The sequence below is a fragment of the Schistocerca nitens genome, chromosome 12 (assembly GCF_023898315.1).
Source record: "Schistocerca nitens isolate TAMUIC-IGC-003100 chromosome 12, iqSchNite1.1, whole genome shotgun sequence".
Lineage (NCBI taxonomy): Eukaryota > Metazoa > Arthropoda > Insecta > Orthoptera > Acrididae > Schistocerca > Schistocerca nitens.
This window is the reverse complement of record NC_064625.1, coordinates 179,813,213-179,832,744: the sequence shown is the minus strand read 5'-3', so window position 1 is coordinate 179,832,744 and position 19,532 is coordinate 179,813,213. Positions and strand designations below refer to the sequence as shown.

The following is a 19,532-nucleotide window of genomic DNA, read 5'->3' as shown; positions in this document are numbered from 1 at the left end:
CTGAAAGATAACGCGCAACCAAAATTTTTCAGAGCGCGCAATGTTCCCCACGCATTGAGTGATGAGGTCGCAAGAACATTAGCCGAATTAGAATCTCAAGGTGTAATTGAACGTGTGCAGGCTTCTCTCTGGGCCTCACCCTTAGTCATTTTGCCAAAACCTTCCGGAAAACTGAGACTTTGCGTGGACTTCAAGGCAACTGTGAATCCGCAACTTGTGACTGCTACTTTTCCTTTGCCCCGCCCGGAAGATCTTTTTGACAAACTGTGCCCGGGAAAATATTTTTCAAAATTGGACCTAGCAGATGCGTACTTGCAAATACCTGTGGACGAAGAATCCCAGCGCGTCTTGGTGGTAAACACGCATCTTGGCTTGTATCGCTTCAAAAGACTGCCATTCGGGTGTGCATCCGCCCCTGCTTTATTTCAGCAATATTTACAAACTATTTGTGCGTCGGTCCCTACTGCTGCGAACTATCTGGACGATATTATGATCTCAGGAAAGACAGAAGCCGAACATTTGCAGAATCTCCGGACATTATTTCAGGTCTTGCGTCAGAATGGTCTTCGCTTGAGGAAGGACAAATGTGTGTTTTTTGCTCGTGACTTACCGTACCTGGGGCATGTCATAAATGCCCAAGGTATACATCCGAGTCCAGAGCACCTTCGTGCCATTCAGGACTTGCCGTCACCGCAGAACTTAAAACAGCTGCAGAGTGTGCTGGGTAAGGTAAATTATTATCATAGGTTTGTGTGCAATGCTTCTTCCATTTCAGCTCCGCTTCATCGCTTACGCCGTAAAGGTGTTCCGTTCGTCTGGACGACGGAATGCGACCGCGCCTTTCGCCAGTTGAAATCGGCGTTACTTTCAAATACTTGCCTTACGCCATTCGATCCCCGAAAACCCCTTTTGTTGATGGTAGATGCATCGGCTTTCGGGATCGGTGCTGTGCTTGCGCACAAAGATGGCTCGCATGATCGCCCTATTGCCTTTGCGTCCAAATTGCTCTCCTCTGCGCAAAGAAATTATTCACACATAGAGAAGGAAGCTTTGGCTCTTGTGTTTGGTGTAACAAAGTTCCATGATTTCTTGTATGGTCGTCACTTTACCATAATCACGGACCACAAGCCTTTGACATCGCTTTTTCATCCGAACAAGCCTGTACCTCCACGTACAGCGCAGAAATTCATTCGCTGGTCACTTTTTCTCTCGCAGTACCGCTACGATATCTTGTATCGGTCCACTGCTAAGCACGGCAACGCTGATGCGTTGTCCCGTTTGCCTGTTGCTGAGGATAAAGCATTCGATTCTTCCGAACTTGCTTGCATGTTCATTGATTCGGAAGCCGATGACGTGGTCGCATCGTTTCCGATTGATTTTCGTCGTGTAGCTACTGCCACAGCTGCTGACCCTGTCCTTGCTTCCGTTTTGCGTTTTGTTGCTACGCAATGGCCCTTGTCAAAGTCACGGATCGAGGATCCTTTGGTTCGCCGTTTTTTTGCTCACAAGGAGAGACTTTTTGTCCGACGTGGTGTTTTGTTGTTGCGTTCCGATAATGATCAATCCCGAGTCGTGGTCCCACGTTCGTTACAGTCCTCTGTCTTACGGCTTCTTCACCAAGGACATTGGGGTATAGTGCGAACTAAACACCTTGCTCGACAGCACTGTACTTGGTTCGGAATCGATGCTGCGATTACGAATATGTGCTCCTCTTGCGTGGCGTGTGCCGAACAACAATCCGCACCGCCGCGGAAATTCTTTGCATGGCCGAAAGCCACTTCCCCTTGGCAACGCTTGCACATCGATTTTGCTGGTCCATTCTGGAATGCTCGATGGTTGGTTGTGGTCGATGCTTTCAGTACTTTTCCTTTTGTTGTCCGGATGTCTTCCACGACGTCTTCTGCCACCATCCAAGCCTTGTCTGCTATCTTTTGCATTGAAGGTCTTCCGCAGACTATTGTTTCCGACAATGGCCCACAATTCATGTCCGCAGAATTTCAGTCGTTCTGCAAGGCCAATGGTATTCAACATCTGACATCCGCGCCGTTTTCGCCTCAGTCAAACGGTGCCGCTGAACGATTGGTCCGGACTTTCAAGTCCCAGATGTTGAAATTGAAAGAGTCGCATTCTCGGGAGGACGCTTTGTTGCTCTTTTTGTCTTCGTATCGCTCTCAGCCTCGCGATGGTCGATCGCCGGCTGAATTGCTCCATGGTCGTCCTCATCGAACTCTGATGTCTTTGCTGCATCCGCCACATCAGGTTCCGGTGCAGCGGCAGACTCCTGCTTTTGCTCCTGGCGACGTTGTCTATTATCGCAACTATCGCGGTTCACAGCGTTGGCTCGCAGGGCGCATTCTTCGCTGCCTCGGCCGCGCGATGTATTTGGTTTTGGGGGCCTCTGGTGAGGTGCGTCGGCATCTCAATCAGCTGCGCCTCTGTCGTCGCCTGGGTTCTGCCGCTCCCCGTCTGCTTTCAGCGACGGAGCCGTCCGGTCAGCGCCTTGGGGACCCATCTACTGGCTCGCCTCATCCCCAGGTGTTACCGACGATGCCTTCCATTTTGCCTCATGGCGTCGCGCCGCCGCAGCCGCCGCCGGCGCCGCCAGCAGCGGACGCTTCGCTGCAGCCGCCTCGCGCCTCCCTGGGTCACGCGCCGCCGCTTGCTTCCCGTGACCAGCCGTCCTCCGCCATGGACCTCTTGCCCGCTCCGGACCAGATGTCGTCTTCGCCCGTCGGGTGCTCCGACCACATGGAGGTCGACCCTTCTGTCTCATTACGTGCGCATACACCTCATGTTGCCGTGCACCCTGGACTAGGTTTGCAGGCGTTTCCTAGCTCCCCTCGGACCGAATGGCCGGGTGCGGGTGGCACAGCCTCGCCTGTTGTTAGGCTCCCCACCTCATCGCATACGTCAACATGGGGTCCTCCCCACGGCGGGCGGAAGCCTTATCTCACGACCGTTCGCCGATTTGCGGGGGAGGAATGTGGTGTCACCGCTAGACACCACACTTGCTAGGTGGTAACTTAAATCGGCCGCGGTCCTGTAGTACATGTCGGACCCGCGTGTCGCCACTGTGTATTCGCAAACGTAGCGCCACCACAGGGCAGGTCACAAGACACGGACTTGACCTCGCCCCAGTTGTACGGACGACATAGCTTGCGACAAGACGTATCAAGTCTTCCTCTCATTTGCCGAGAGACAGATTAAATAGCCTTCAGCTAGTCCATCGCTACTACCTAGCAAGGCGCCATGTGTATCATTGCTAATTGCTTACTACTATGCAAGAGATGTATTTCAACAAGAACAAGACTACATTAAAGTTAAGTATATGACAATCTCTCTTCTTTTCTTTATAGTTTTTCATCCAGTCTCCTGTTTCAGAATTTACGCCCGTCTGCGTTAGTTTCGCGTGCACCTAGCCACTCATTGTGTCGAGACCTTAGGGAATCGACACAACACTTCGTATCTGTTGATGTTACGTGATCTAAAGCGTTGTAGAAGTGGTTATGAAATTGCAGTGGTGTAGCACATGTATTTATATGAGTGATTGCCTTGTGTATTTTGCTAGTTTCTGCTCGTTCTAGAAAGAATTTTCTTAAATTGTCTACCTGTCCATAATGTAGGTTTTTTATGTCGATAAATCCCCTTCCTCCTTCCTTTCTGCTTAATGTGAATCTTTCTGTTGCTGAATGTATGTGATGTATTCTATATTTGTGGCATTGTGATCGTGTAAGTGTATTGAGTGCTTCTAGGTCTGTGTTACTCCATTTCACTACTCCAAATGAGTAGGTCAATATTGGTATGGCATAAGTATTTATAGCTTTTGTCTCGTTTCTTGCTGTCAATTCTGTTTTCAGTATTTTTGTTAGTCTTTGTCTATACTTTTCTTTTAGTTCTTCTTTAATATTTGTATTATCTATTCCTATTTTTTGTCTGTATCCTAGATATTTATAGGCATCCGTTTTTTCCATCGCTTCTATGCAGTCGCTGTGGTTATCCAATATGTAATCTTCTTGTTTAGTGTGTTTTCCCTTGACTATTATTATTATTATTATTATTATTATTATTATTTTGCAGGAACACTAGTTTTCTTATTTTTTATGAGTTATTTCTGATAGGTGACTGACCAGCCAGGTTAGTGGAGAGCGCTAATGCTCTGCTTTCTGGACTCAGGTAGGCGCGCCGGCTCCCGATCGAATCCGCCCGGCGGATTAACGACGAAGGCCGGTGTGTCGGCCAGCCTGAATATGGTTTTTAGGCGGTTTTCCACATCCCATTAGGTGGATACTGGGCTGGTACTCACGTTCCGCCTCAGTTACACAACTCGCAGACATCTGAACACATTCACACTATTCCATGGATTACACTATGTGCAGACAGCTGGGGTACACTGGTTCCGTCCTGGGGGGTATGGGGTGGCGGCAGGAAGGGCATCCGGCCACCCCTTAACATTAACTTTGCCAAATCCGATGGTAGCCATTCCGACCCTGCGCAATTGCGGGATAAAGGCCTAAGTGAAAGAAAAAAAGAAAGAATTTCTGATAGGTGGCTGTGCAAACTATGTTATATAGTTATAATATATCCTTGATTGTACCCTGAATGTATCGCCAAACTATTAACAAGAATACACATAACCACCTGTTCAATATTGTGTTCTTCCACTTTTCAAACACGGTACAACAGAGATTCTGCTTGGCATAGATTCTACGAGCCCTTGACAGGATTCCAGAAGTGTCAGGCACCATATGTCCACGCACAGGTCAAGAAATTACTGCAAGTTACGGGGCGGTGATTTACAGGCACGCAGCTGGCTCCCCATATATGTTCCAGCAGGTGCGTATCAGGATCATTTGCTGGATAAGACATAAATGTGAATTCACTATCATGCTTCTCAGACCACTGCACCATGATTCTGGCCTTGTGTTACCCTGCTGGAAGATGTCATCGCCATCAGAGAAGACGTCAACAAATAATGGATGCAGGTGGCCCGCACTGCAGGCTCACGTGGTTCACTCCTGTCGTGGTGTGTTCGAGTACTACCACACGTCCCATAAACGGCCAACCCAATGGACCCAATAGCATTATTCTGTCCTCACTGGCCTGCAGTGCACGTTTCGTGCGGCAGTTCGCTTGGATGACGGCGTGTAAGGACCCAGCCATCGACCTGGTGTAACAAAAATGCTATTCATTCGACAGGCGACACGTTTCTATTGGTCCACGGGGAAAAAATCAATTATTCTGTGCCCATTGCAACCGTAACTGACAACGTCCTAGGCACAACATAGGAACACGTGGGGTCGTGTGAGGTGGAGCCCCATGAACAATGGCCCTTGAACGGTGTGTTCCGAGACATTTGCGCCTGCACCAGCATTGTACTCTGTCGTCAGACCTACCACAGATCGCTGGCTATCCTGGATTACACAGTGGGATATTCTCAGACCTCGACGTTCTGGAATGCGACGTGGTCGTCCAGTACCATTCGGCCCAAACGTTACTTCGTTTTTCAACCACTTTCCATAGGTGTTCACGACAGCAGTACACCAAGAGATGACCAGTTTCACCATTTCAGAGATTCTCGTTTCGATCCGCAGGGCCATAACAATGTGCCCTTTGTCAAAACCGTTTATATCAATGATTTCTGCATTTGCGGACTAGTATCTTATCTATAATGACTGCCCATTCGTCTTTTTTGCTTATATTCTTTCGTTACTGTGTCACGTGCCTACAACACTACTAGAAGGCATTCAACCTTGCCATGGGCAGTCGTCATAACGTTTTGGCTCATCGGTGTACCCGTCTCAGTACTTTCTTCAAACCAGGCGAAAACTTCCCTTGTCCATTTGCCCTCTATCAGCCTGCCTACATGTCCCGTACAGTATTTCAACTTTTTTACAGTCATAATTACATCATCCCCCAATGAACCATGAACCTTTTCGTCGGTGGGGTGGCTTGCCTGCCTCAGTCATACGGATAGCCGTACCGTAGTTACACACAACGGTTGGGTGGTGGGGGCTGTCTGTTAACGGGCCAGACAAATGTGTGTTTTCTGAAGAGGGGCAGCAGCCTTTTCAGTAGTTGCAGGGCAACTGTGTGAATGGTTGACTGATCTGGCCTTGTTATACCAACCAAGGCGGCTTTACTTACTGTGCTGGTCCTGAGAACGGCTGAAAGCAAGAGAAAACTACAGCCGTAATTTTTCACGAGGACATGCAGCTCTACTGCATGGTTAAACGATGATGGCATCTTCGTGGCTAAAGTATTCCGGAGATAAAATAATCCCCCATTCTGATCTTCGGGAGTGGCTACTCAGATGGATGCAGTCATAAGGAGAAACAAAACTGACATTCTCCGGATAGGAGCGTCGAATGTTAGAGTCCTTAATCAGGCAGGTAGGTTAGAAAATTTAAAAAGCGAAATGGATAGGTTGAATTTACGTATAATGGGAATTAGCAGAGTTCGGTGGCAGGAGGAAAAGGAGTACAGGGTTATAAATTCGAAGTCAGATAGAGGTAAGGCAGGAGTGGGTTTAATAATGAATAAGAAAATAGGACAGCGGTAAGCTAATATGAACAGCATAGTGAACGCATTACCGTAGCCAAGACAGAAAGGAAGCCCACGCCTACCACAGCAGTCCTAGTTTACATGCCGACTAGTTCTGCAGATGATGATGAGCGTACGATGAGACAAAAGAAATTATTCATATAGTTAAAGGAGACGAAAATTTAATTCTGATGGGGGATGGGAATTCAGTAGTAGGTAAAGGAAGTGAAGGAAAAATAGTAGGTGAATATGGTCTGGGGGAAACGAATGAAAGAGAAGCCGTCTGGTATAATTTTGCACAGGGCATAATTTTGTCATTGCTAATACTTGGTTTAACTATCGGATCCAAACCATTCTATGAATCCATTTTGTTTTTCGCTCTTCCTTGCTGCCTCGGTAGTTTCCAACTAGAAGCTCTCCATTCTTTGCTGCGATTAATGGTATTTGGCAATGAACGTTCCTGTCTCATTGCCATAAATCTCATCGTCTGAAACTTTCCGTTTCACTCACATCAGATGTATAATTTGGAAATTTTCTAAGAACACCACCACCTGTTTACTATCTTTTTCCTGTCACCCACGGACATATATATCTACGACTTAATTAATATTACAGGGAAGAGAGAGTACCTGAGGGACAGCGTAGCTAGGGACTCAAAGTTCAAGTCGGTGTTTCGATCTAGAGAGAGACTTTAGAACCACTTGCAGTAATGCATGCAGGATAGCGCCATAACCTGTTTACAGCGTTTTCTACTGTCTTAGTTGTTGTGAGGCTTGAGGTTGTGTTTGTCGAGTGTTTGTAAATACACGGATACAAAAAGGCGCAACACCAGGAAAGAATTGTGGGAAATTAACGAAAATTGATAGGCCTGTTTCTACATCTTAAAGATTATGCCTATTCAAATATCACGCCATTCAGATAAGAGTGTCACTAGTAGCGCCACTGTGAGGGTCCAAATCAAGTTTGCTTTCAATAGGCGCTGTAACGGTCGTGAGCGTTAGTTACTTTTTAGATTGGACGTGGTGAGTTGATGTTAGCCAAGAATGCCTTTAAGCCGTTAGACGCCATTACCACTATCTCACTGAGTTTGAACGAGGTCTTGTAATAGGGCTACAAGAAGCAGGACGTTCCTTCTGCGATATTGCAGAAAGCCTCGGCAGGGATGCAGCCACTGTACATGATTGCTGGCAGAGGTGGTCGCGACAATACACGGTCGCAAGAAGACCGGGCCCCAGACGGCCATACTACCGAGAGAGAAGACCATCGTGTTCGGCGTATGGCTGTGACACATCGTACTGCATCTGTAGCAGCAGCAGCAACTTGAGCAACTGTTGGCACCTTAGTAACGTAACGAACTGTTACAAATCTGACGAAATAAATCTCGGGTGAAAAGCCTGGTATGAGTGTGCATAGGACACAATATTTCGGCAATCGACCACGTTGCCATCATCAGTTGCGCTGATGTACTGACCGGCGGTGGGCCGGCGCCAGGTTTATATAGGACAATCTCCCTCCTCCCTCAGGCGCTTCCTATGAGTCGGTGCGGTCCGCGCCACGCGCGGTCCAAGTACAGCGTCCGTTCTCCCGCCGTCTGGGCGCTGCATCCTAGGACTTCTCGTTCAGGAGGGTCTGCCGGCACCGCTCTCGTTATTCTTCCCTCCTCCCCCGAAGTCGGTACACTCTGGGAAATATCCTTTTTCTTCTTAATCTGGGTGATCGCGGGTTCCACGCCTTGCTAAGGATGTAACCGCTGTCACGATTTAGTTGTGGCTCCCTTACTCTAATCTCTATGGCTTCTTTGATGACACAGTCCCAGTATTTGTGTCAGGTCTTTGGTTTGGTCATAATCCACGCTGTGGAGATCCGACAGGCAATGCTCAGCGATTGCCGACTTACTGGGCTGTTGCAATCTAGTGTGCTGTTGATGTTCTCGGCATCGGTCGTCAATGGTACGAATGGTCTGACGTATGTATACACTACCGCATTGGCAAGGTATCTGATAAACCCCTGATTTACGTAGACCAAGATTGTCCTTGGCACTACCAAAAAGGCTCTTGGTTTTGGTTGGAGTACGGAAGATGGTTTTCAGTTGGTGTTTACGTAAAATGCGTCCAATTTTTCCGGATAAGGCCCCACAAAACGGAATAATAGCCAAGGCCGCCTCCTCCTGAGGTTCATCCTCAGTTTCCGCCGGTGCTGCAGATGTGGGATGTAGAGCCTTCCGAATTTGCCCTTCCTTGTAACCGTTCCTCCGAAACACGGTCATCAGATGGTCCAATTCTTGTTGGAGACTGTCCCTGTCGGAGATGGTGTGGGCTCTGTGTACAAGAGTTTCGAGCACGAAGAATGTGACAAATCTGTTACTTCAAGGATATCTCCGAGCACCCTTTGAGAGAGCCTATTAGAGAGCAGGGTGGAGGTCTGTGTTTTCTGATTGAAGTTGGTTCTGCCTCGGTGCCACTGATGGCGTGTGTTGGTTAGAACGAGGCCAGGTGAGGGCCTCCAACGAACCTCTGGACGTGCTAGCTACGCTGGACCTACACCTGTAGTTATGGTTTGGGGAGCGATTTCGTATAACGGCAGGAGCACTCTGCCAATTTTTACGTCAGTCTGGTGATTCAGTCTGTTGTGTTGCCATTCACGAACAGCTGCCAGAGGGTGTTCTCCAACAGGATAACGCTGGCCCACATACCGCTCTTGTAACCCAATACTCTCTATAGTGTCGACATTTTGCCTCGAACCGAGCGAAGTGGCGCAGTGGTTAGCACACTGGACTCGCATTCGGGTGGACGACGGTTCAATCCCGTCTCCAGCCATCCTGATTTAGGTTTTCCGTGATTTCCCTAAATCGTTTCAGGCAAATGCCGGGCTGGTTCCCTTGAAAGGGCACGGCCGATTTCCTTCCCCATCCTTCCCTAACCCGAGCTTGCGCTCCGTCTCTAATGACCTCGTCGTCGACGGGACGTTAAAAAACACTAACCTAACCTTTTGCCTCGGCTGGCTCCATCACCAGATACGTCTCAAATCCAACACATATGGGACACCATAGGGAGACAACTCCAGCGCCACCCACAACCAGCACTACCCGTCCCTATATCGACAGACTAAATACAACAGGCATGGAACTCCATCTCACAAACTGACGTCCAGCACCTATACAACATAATGCATATACTTCTGCATGCTTACTTTCAATATTATGGCGGTTACACCGATTGTTAACCTACCAGTATTTCACATTTGCAATGGCTTATCTAGCGCTTACATTGACCTCCGACCTTGCAATGTTAACCACTTACACGTGTTACTTAGAAAAATGTATTCCCTAAATTTCATTGCTCTACATTAATTATTTTTTGGTGTTCCGATTTTTCTCCGTCAATGTATTTTGAGCTCTACATATTTAAGTGTTGTATAACTATCATGTCTTAAAGTTATTTGGAAGTGTTTTTTAATTCTTCAGTTACAGCATTTTGTGGAGGGTAAAACTGTTTTTATTGTCAAAACTACTTATGTTACGTGTGGAAGGTTAAATCACACTTTGTCTGTTTTTCCACTATCTTGTATTTAGAAACAGAACTTCTTCTACAATCGAAAAAGTGATATCTGAAATAAACAGACTTTCTTTAACGCCTTAACAATTTTATCTGTAACGAAAATAGAATCTTGTGTTAGTTTTCAATATCTTGTATTCCGGAAGGTATCGATATTTAACTTGTAAATGGTTTTTTGATAATACTTCTACTTAATTTGACTCACTGACTTGCCATTGTCGTGTAGTAGAGTAATAATGTAACAGATGCGCTGTTAAATATGTTTTATCTGTCCACTCATCTAATATAGAGTGGCTAGGAAGCTGTTTTCTCGGGTTGCTTGACAACAATTCAAGCAAATCGGGTTAATGGAGTTTATTACAACAAATTAAATTGACAACACTTAACAGTGCGTATTCACAAAGGTGTGCCGCAAGCAAATGGCGACATGCAAATAATCAGTGTCCTTCAGTTTATACAAATTGAATACAAGCAAAACAATACAGATCACAAGTCACTGGTATAGCGTTTGTATGACGGCTAGCCGGTACGGCACTTATATTGTCTTCGAGTAGAGGCCGCTCATGTCTTGGTGCCGGCGTAATCAGCGTACTATGGGCTAACGTTGTATCACAGCCTTCTCTGTTCTTCCGTTCTGCATCGCCGTGCTGGCACTTGTCGTCACGCCGTAACAAAATATAGTACTCAAACTTCCTGGGAAGTTAAAACTGTGTGCCCGCCTGATACTCGAGATTGGGACCTTGGTCCTTTGAGGTCAAATGTTCCGTCAACTGAGCTACCCAAGCACAAATCACAACCCGTCCTCACGGCATTATTTTCCCCAGTACCTAATAACCTACGTTCCAAAACTCACAGAAGCTCTCCTGCGAAACTTGGAAGGCAGGCTGTCCTGGGAAAAAAAAGCAAAGGTCCCGAGTTCGAGTCTCGGCCAGGGAGTTTTATATCAGCGCATAATATCAGCGCACACTCAGTTACAGAGTGAAAATTTCATTCCGAAATACAGTACTCGTCTAGAACTTTTCAAATGGTTCAAATGGCTCTGAGCACTATGGGACTTAACTTCTAAGGTCATCAGTCCCCTAGAACTTAGAACTACTTAAACCTAACTAACCTAAGGACAACACACACATCCATGCCCAAGGCAGGATTCGAACCTGCGACCGTAGCGGTCGCGCGGTTCCAGACTGTAGCGCCTTGAACCGCTCGGCCACACCGGCCGGCTCTAGAACTTTTATGAAGTTCAATAGAATACCTGTTGCTAGATGCTTGAACATGTCGTACGAGGATCACTCTAAAAGAAATGCGTACTATTTTTGTAAAAATACAGATTTACAGTGTGTAGATACATCCTTCTCGCTTGTTTTCAAACTTAGTTCAACCTGTTCCCGTGAGTGGCGCCGTCACAGCATGTCTTCAACATGGCTGCTACACTTGACGTTCGTCAGAAGCAACGTGCTGTCATAGAATTCCTGTGCTGTGAAAACGAGACAGTGGGAAACATCCACAAGAGGTTGCAAAAGGTGTATAGAAATGCTGCTGTCGATTGCAGTGCAGTTAGTCGGTGGGCAATTAGGTTACGTGATGAAAGCGGGCACGGCAGTATTGAGGATTGTCCTCGCAGCGGCTGGCCTCGTACTGGACAAACTCCAGACAATCTGCAGAGAGTTAACGAATTGGTGACTGCTGACAGACGCATCACAGTGAACGAATTGTCACGCTACGTTGGGATAGGGGAAGGAAGTGTTTGCAGAATACTGAAAGTGTTGGGTTTAAAAAGGTTTGTGCCAGGTGGGTTCCCAGGATGTTGCCAGTGGCTCACAAAGAAACAAGAAAAACGGTATGCAGCGAACTTTTGGAACAGTACGAGAATGGTGGAGATGAATTTCTTGGAAGAATTGTGACAGGTGATGAAACGTGGCTCCATCATTTTTCACCAGAGACGAAGACGCAATCAATGGAGTGGCATCATGCAAATTCACCCAAGAAAAAAAATTAAAAACCACATCTTCTGCTGGAAAAGTTACGGCTACCGTGTTTTTCGATTCCGAAGGAATCTTGCTTGTGGGCATCATGCCAAGTGGAACCACCATAAATTCTGATCCATATGTGACGACAGTGAAGAAGCTTCAAGCTCGACTGAGTCGTGTTCGACCACATCGGCAAAAGCAGGATGTTTTGCTGTTGCACGACAATGCACGGCCACATGTCAGCAAAAAAACCATGGAAGCGATCACAAAACTCTGATGGACAACACTGAAACACCCCCCTTACACTCCTGACCTGGCTCCATGTGACTATCATCTCTTTGGGAAACTGAAAGACTCTCTTCGTGGAACAAGGTTTGAAGATGATGACTCCCTTGTGCATGGTGCCAAACAGTGGCTCCAACATATTGGTCCAGAATTTTACCGTGCGGGTATACAGGCGCTGGTTCAAAGATGGCGTAAGGCAATTGAGAGGGATGGAAATTATGTGGAGAAATGAAAATATTGTTCCTACATGTTCAAACATGTAGAATAAAATATGGATTAAAAAAATGGTGTGCATTTCTTTTCGAGTGACCCTCGTACCTTGGGACAGTTTCTATATTTGGAAAAACCTAATTTTTTCGAACAAATTTCTGTAGTTTCATAAAAAGGGTGGTACACACAAAAAATGAATGCCATCGTTTAGATGTGAATAATAAAAGCATTCCGAGTTTAACAGATAGTGAATGGGGAGAGCAAGTACTTTAGTGATCTGAGAATGTGTGAAAATATCGAGACGATGGCGTAGTTTAAGTTGGAAAGGTGTGATTAGAAAATAAATAGTAGGATTACGAATACGTTTCGCTGCAGGTTGTAAAGTATGGAACAGTCTTGCGATAGTAGATTTCTATAGACTAAAGATGCTGATTCTTGATAATGATGACGTTGACGATTATGACGATAATCGTGATGGCAATAATCGTTACTATGATGACGATCATGATGACGATCATGATGACGATCATGATGACGATCATGATGACGATCATGATGAGATTAGTCCTTTTTGTTTACCAGTTATTTTGAAATACTATATGCCAAACGCACGATTATAGTTTTCACTGGAAGGCCACATGAAATAAGAGAATAGAGGAAGTCGAAATAGGGACAATACTAGAGGTTCCGACCGTACTTTGGGAGACAGTTTCGTGTTGTGGTATGGAAGGTCTGGTTTAGGGGCAGTGCTGGGAGGTGGGGCGCGGCGGAGGCGCATGCATGGCCACGAGGTGAGCCGCGGCAGGACCTTGCGCACGGCAGGTGACGAAACAGCCAGGCGCGGCCAGACGTATATAAACGCATGGCGGGCGCGCTCCTCTCCAGATTCGCTCTGACCACCACTCACATCATGTTCAAGGTAAGAGCGCCGGACCTGCCGCTGCCGTAGCAACACCACTTGGTCGCACTGCACCATAATAGAGCCCGTTGCCTACTTTGGATGGAAACCTGCGCTACCTCTTTGTCTCGTGGATCGTGGATCGTGCAGCTAGCAACTGTGCTTTGTGCTTCTTTCGTCGCGTCTCATTTAATGTTTCTTGACCACCGTATCTACAGCTATAGCTTGTCACCCACTGAATACAAGCCATCGCTTGAGTGAAAAACCAAACTTCTCTGTCAACTGTTTATTTTATCCCTCCTGGAAGGCGGCACGTGGGTCCGCTCCTGAAAACTGAAAGGTTGGCCGAATGCAGTAAGTGAGTAGGAGCAGGAAAAGGTGAAAATCTCTCGGTACTGCTCTTAGAAATGGTTTTCCTATATCACAATATTAACTGAATACATAACTTTGCACTGAGGTGCGAAGCCTTAGGCCCGTCGTAAGTAGTACATAGTCTCAATAGCAAGTGAAGTGTCCCGGCCGTTTCCTCTTGATGAAATGGGTGAATCTGCAGCAGAGCTTGTAGCTCTGCACAGCGCCTGCTAGAGGGCGCTACCGTCGGTGTCGGTCGTAGTGCCAACTTAAGTACTTGAACTTAAGCAGTGGTATCTTAGCTATCGATACCACATATTTTACTGAAGTCCGATAACCGGCCGGCCAGGGTGGCCGAGCCGTTCTAGGCGCTACAGTCTGGAACCGCGCGACCGCTACGGTCGCAGGTTCGAATCCTGCCTCGGGCATGGATGTGTGTGATGTCCGTAGGTTAGTTAGGTTTAAGTAGTTCTAGGGGACTGATGACCTCAGAAGTTAAGTCCCACAGTGCTCAGAGACATTTGAACCATTTTGAATCCGATAACCAACCGACTGTTTTCCCACTTCTAATTTTGTAGTGGTACAATATGAAGTTTCAAGCTCTAAGGGAATCTCCTCAGGATATTCCCCGTAACAGATATCGACCAAAGAGGCACACATGTGAAATCACTCGCTTCCTTTCACATCGCTATCCTGACTTTCCCAAAATCAAGTCAGACAAATCCCGAGACGGTTCCATAGATGCAGTTGCAACCAATTCGTTTTCCGTTCTCCAGTTTACTTAGAAACCCCATAATTTTCCTGAAGACTAGTCTTTGAAATCTTTACCTCACTGAAACCTGGTGATGGAAGCCGCGACGAAGTACCTTTGGATAGTTTGTTTCTTCCCATTCTACTTTTAAAAAAATTCGATATGCTTCGTCAGTAAATATCAACAGAAATGAGGTATACCAAATTACTTTCCCCCCAGACACGGCTCAGAATATAGAAAGAGTGGACTTTTACGACTATTTACTGGGGATGTCCTCGGAGGAATACAATGACACCATTGTCTTCTTTTGTGATGACGGTGGTAGTCTTATGCTTCCAACATTGCCAGAAAAGTATTTAATTTTATATTCTGAGTTTATTACTAGAGAATACTCATATCTGGAGCAAAACTTCTGCGTCTTTTCTCTATATGTCATTGGTCAATCTTCACGTCTGTCGTTGACGCACTTGACGCACGGTAGTACAACATCTGTCAATCGACAGTTAGCTTATTGGAACCTGTTGGCGAGAAGCGTTTACGCAATCAGTATTTGACCGTCATGAGGAGATGTGACTCTAAATCTTTCCTGGTTGCCAGACTATGAGCCATTCACTAAAGTTACATCGCATTTTGTAGATCGAGGCCAGGCGACTGTGTTGATTGTGATCCGCCTGTTGAATCTCTCTCCACCTTTATTTTTCGAGATCTCGAATTGCTCAGATGAGTATATGGGCTTTCACTGTTCATCTTCCTAGTTTACATAATACCATGAAGACAGTCTACATCCAAGAAGACCATGTAATTCATTATCGTGTACAAAGTTACAAAATATATAGCAACTGGAAAAAGATAAGTACATAATTTAAGATGCAAAATGGGTATTTTTATATAAAACATACTAATCAAATAAAAAGCTACAAAATCAACAATACGAAATTTATCAGAGTTATAGCAGAATTTGGTGTAAGCTGCAGCTGTCTTGGTATAATTCAGAAGGTCCTCTTGAGTACAATCTCTGGGTGCATCCACTAACGGACAAAAAGATGGTTCAAATGGCTCTGAGCACTATGGGACTTAACTTGTGAGGTCATCAGTCCCCTAGAAGTTAGAACTACTTAAACCTAACTAACCTAAGGACATCACACACATCCATGCCCGAGGCAGGATTCGAACCTGCGACCGTAGCGCCTAGAACGGCTCGGCCACTCTAGCCGGACACTAACGGACACTTTCTATTATTGCATGAAGACTTTCTATAGTGTTCCATTGTTTGTGTTTCACCAAACTTACACTCGTCAGTGTCTGTGTGTCCCCATTGTTACTTATGTTTTGATCGCTCCGCGTCCTTAAGAAGTCGGTTCAACGTTTTCCAGTTTCGCCAGTCTAGTTGGAAGCCCTCGGACAGAGCTTACTCTGTGATAACGGCTTGGGGATGTTCTTATTATAACGATTTTATGGAAGATTCAGTTGGTTGCACTGGTCGTGAGTATATGAAACCTCGTCTAAATTTAAGCCTTTTTGGCATGAGTTGAAGGGGGTAACGCTAGTCATTCATATGTTTGTTCCTTTCTTTCAAGCTCAGGAATGATCTGACATTTGGTGGGACAGTAACCGATAAATGTCCACTCTAGTAGGTCTCAGGGAGCCAGTTATCTTCCTGTAGGTGTCGTTTAGGACCGCATCTACTTTTTAGTGTGACGAGACATTTTCCAAACTCAGCAACCGAAAAGCACGTGGCGAATGCTGTCGAACGGAGTACGTTAGCATTGGCGTCGTAACAGAAGTGCTCCCGATTGCTAACCCTGTCGAGTGTGGTACCTGTCTGGTGTCATTCCACGAACTTGCTACCCAACCGGCTGTATCTGACCAATATGCCGAAAAAATGAATTAGCCAAGCAAAGAGTCGCCTCTTTTTAGAGCTCACGCTGACAATTATCTCACTCAACATCGAAGAATATCCATTATAGCTTATCTCAGTGTCGAGGTTCACACTAATAATCAAACAATGCGCAGGGAAAAGGGAAGGTTTATTCCTCCATCAAGCATAAATCTACAGGAGAGATTCTGCGATACATTGTATTCAAATTTTAAAAAAAATTGGTGCCAAAATAAGCGCTGTAGTTTGATTTTTTAAAGTTATCCATCTTTATGACTTTGTACGCGGAGTGTGATGTATAAGGGTCGCATTAGTTGGTTGACTAACAGCCGAGAAACGTACTAACCTACAGACTAATCTTCAGTCTACTGAAGAGACTGTCAATATTCATAGAGCGGTTCCAGGATCTCGCTCTTCAATTTACGAGACCTCTGTCCAATGAGTTCTATGAAGCCTTAGATAAACTTTCCATGTCACATGATTTTAGGAACCTAGTTACATTTTGGGCTGTCACAGACTTCTGTGGCTACATAGCCTCTAATACCTAGTTGTTCATCATAGATATTACCATTTCTCAAACCGACTTATCTTTTAATTCTGACATTCATCGAGAGTTCACGTGAATTCTTTTTATTTCCTGATGACTGCAAGCTGTTTTGCAGCAACCGCCACACCCACATGTCCATTAGCAGGTTAATTCTCCGATTTCTCCAGACGCTACTCACTCCTAATTCCTTAATCTTTCCCCACAATCCAAGTAATTTGGTTCTTGTTACGTTTGGACTTTCCCTCTCTTCTATTAGGGCGTCATTACACCAACAATATATTTTTACAGTCATTACATTAAATTATTTAACTGGGGCGGAATAATTTATTTCTTATCTGTAGGTTTCTGTAAATTATTTACAGGTATTAAAGTTTGGTGTGATACATTCAGATAATATCGCAAGACGGCACTGTGCACTACATAATTTATTTTATTAGTTTTGTTCGAAGCCTCTTACAAAATTCTTTGGCACAATACACTATGTTTTCGTGGATGCCAATGGCGGTGTAGTTATTTCACAAGCGTTTTTCATTCCTTTCCTGTTTTCGGCGTTAATTACTAGTACAGTTTTATTAAAAACGGACAGAAGTGGTTTTATACCGTTGCTTTCGCCAGGTAAGTTTGTTTCAGTTCATGGTAGACGACATATCGGCTTACATGTAAGTTACTTTGATACACTGTTTTTTGCATTTGGTCCTAGCTCATTGTCTGTTGAATGACACGTATCAATGCTTAGATTGACTCTTAACGTTTCAGTTCATATTACGCGCCGTGCCGTAGTTGCAGTGCGCATCAGTAGGAGGCTGTCGTGCCGGAACATGTAACTCATCATCCGCTCCATATTGTCGCTTGTGTTTCGTAGGCGATCGACAACGAGGTTATCAGACCGTATTGTCGTATCGCGCCTGCAGATTCCCACTGAAATGTGTCTGTTTTCTGTATATCTTGTAGTTTTCACGTACTCGTTTGTGAATCCTTGGAGACATGAATAATCCTGTACTGCTGGAACTCCTACTTCACATCGACTCTGAAAGATAAGCCAGGTGGTAACAAGTTACGGATGGATTTGCTCTGTCCTCTCTCTCTCTCTCTCTCTCTCTCTCTCTCTCTCTCTCTCCTTGGGGTTAATGTCGTCTCGCCACCGATGCTGTGAAATATGCACTTATTTAGTTAAAACAATGAAGTAATCAAGTGCTCACATGTTGTAATGAATGAATTTAAATTTACTTGTGTGATTCATTGCGAAATTAATGGTTCTATTTTTTCTGGTTTTTCCTATTTTGAAGGCCAATGTGCATCCCCGCCCGTTATCCTACTGATCTGAAATTTCACGCAATTCTTTTTACATGGATTGGAGCCAAAATCGTGAGTAGACCAAGGAAAAGAATATCTTAAGAAGTTTAAAATGCCACACTACTGCTCAGGATTATTTTCATGATTATTTCCCAAGAATTAGTATGCAGGAGACAATATTGTTGATGATTTATCATTTCATATCAGTGTTTTAAATGTACGTAAAGCAATCCGTCGGTCTTCGTCAGAAATGGGTCTGATTGATCCCATGCAAAGTGGGATGGTCACAGTACGCAGCGTTACTACGTGCAAATACCGAGTACGACGCCACCACCGACTGTCCCGTACGTTACAGCTCGCAGTCTTCGCCGCCGTGCTGGCCGTGGCCCGCGCTGGCTACCTGGCCGCCCCCGCCGCCGTCTCCTACGCCGCCCCCGCCTACGCCGCCCCCGCTTACGCCGCCTACGGCGCCCACGCCGTCGCCCCCGCGGCCATCACCTCCCAGCACTCCAACATCCTGAGGAGCTTCGGCAACCTGGGACAGGTGTCCACCTACTCCAAGACCATCGACACGCCCTACTCCAGCGTCAGCAAGTCTGACGTGCGCGTCAGCAACGACGCGCTGGCCCATGTCGCCGCCCCCGTCGCCTACGCCGCCCCCGCCGTCGTCAAGGCTGCCGCCCCTGTGGCCTACGCCGCCCCCGCCGCCTACGCCGCCCCCGCTGTCGTAAAGGCCGCCGCCCCCGCCGTCGGTCTGCTGGGAGTCGCCTACTCCGCAGCCCCCGCCGTCGCCCACATGACCTACAGCAACGGTCTGGGTCTCGCCTACGCCTGGTAATCTGACCTCACCTCCTGGCATTCCGATGTGTCATGATGTGATGATTCAGAGCATTATATTTATTTGTAATTTATTGTAAAATAAATTATAACATTTTTAATGTGTCCCTTTCTTTGTGTACTGCCTTGTTCCATTCCTTACACACAGACCTTCACAGACAACACTATTTGGCTGTGACTTCTCAAGTTCTTATTTCTGAAGTGGGCTCAGTCTTCAGCCGGTCACAGGAGTTTTTCATATTACAAACAATTTTTTCGCCTTTTGGAATGTTTTTTATCGTGAAAAATGCTAAATCGCATTGTTTAGCAGTCTACATTAAACTATATGTTACTCAGCAACAGACTGGCTAAGTTAGTTCACCGTTGGAGAAAGGCCAGGGAATTTGGCATCCAGTAGGACCATCTCTAGTAAGGCATTAAATC

General features: G+C 45.9%; 1 protein-coding gene across 1 annotated transcript; it reads left to right on the top strand.

Annotated features, from left to right (window-relative positions):
* Positions 1-18,522: 18,522 nt before the first annotated feature.
* Positions 18,523-19,154, top strand: LOC126215003 (cuticle protein 76-like). The gene has a single exon (XM_049941629.1). The coding sequence runs from the start codon at positions 18,523-18,525 to the stop codon at positions 19,108-19,110; it is 588 nt and encodes a 195-aa protein (XP_049797586.1). The 3' UTR covers positions 19,111-19,154.
* The last annotated feature ends 378 nt before the right edge of the window (positions 19,155-19,532 follow it).

Coding starts and splice junctions, on each gene's coding strand:
- LOC126215003 (XM_049941629.1), top strand. CDS start 18,523: ATGGGTCTGATTGATCCCATGCAAAGTGGGATGGTCACAGTACGCAGC.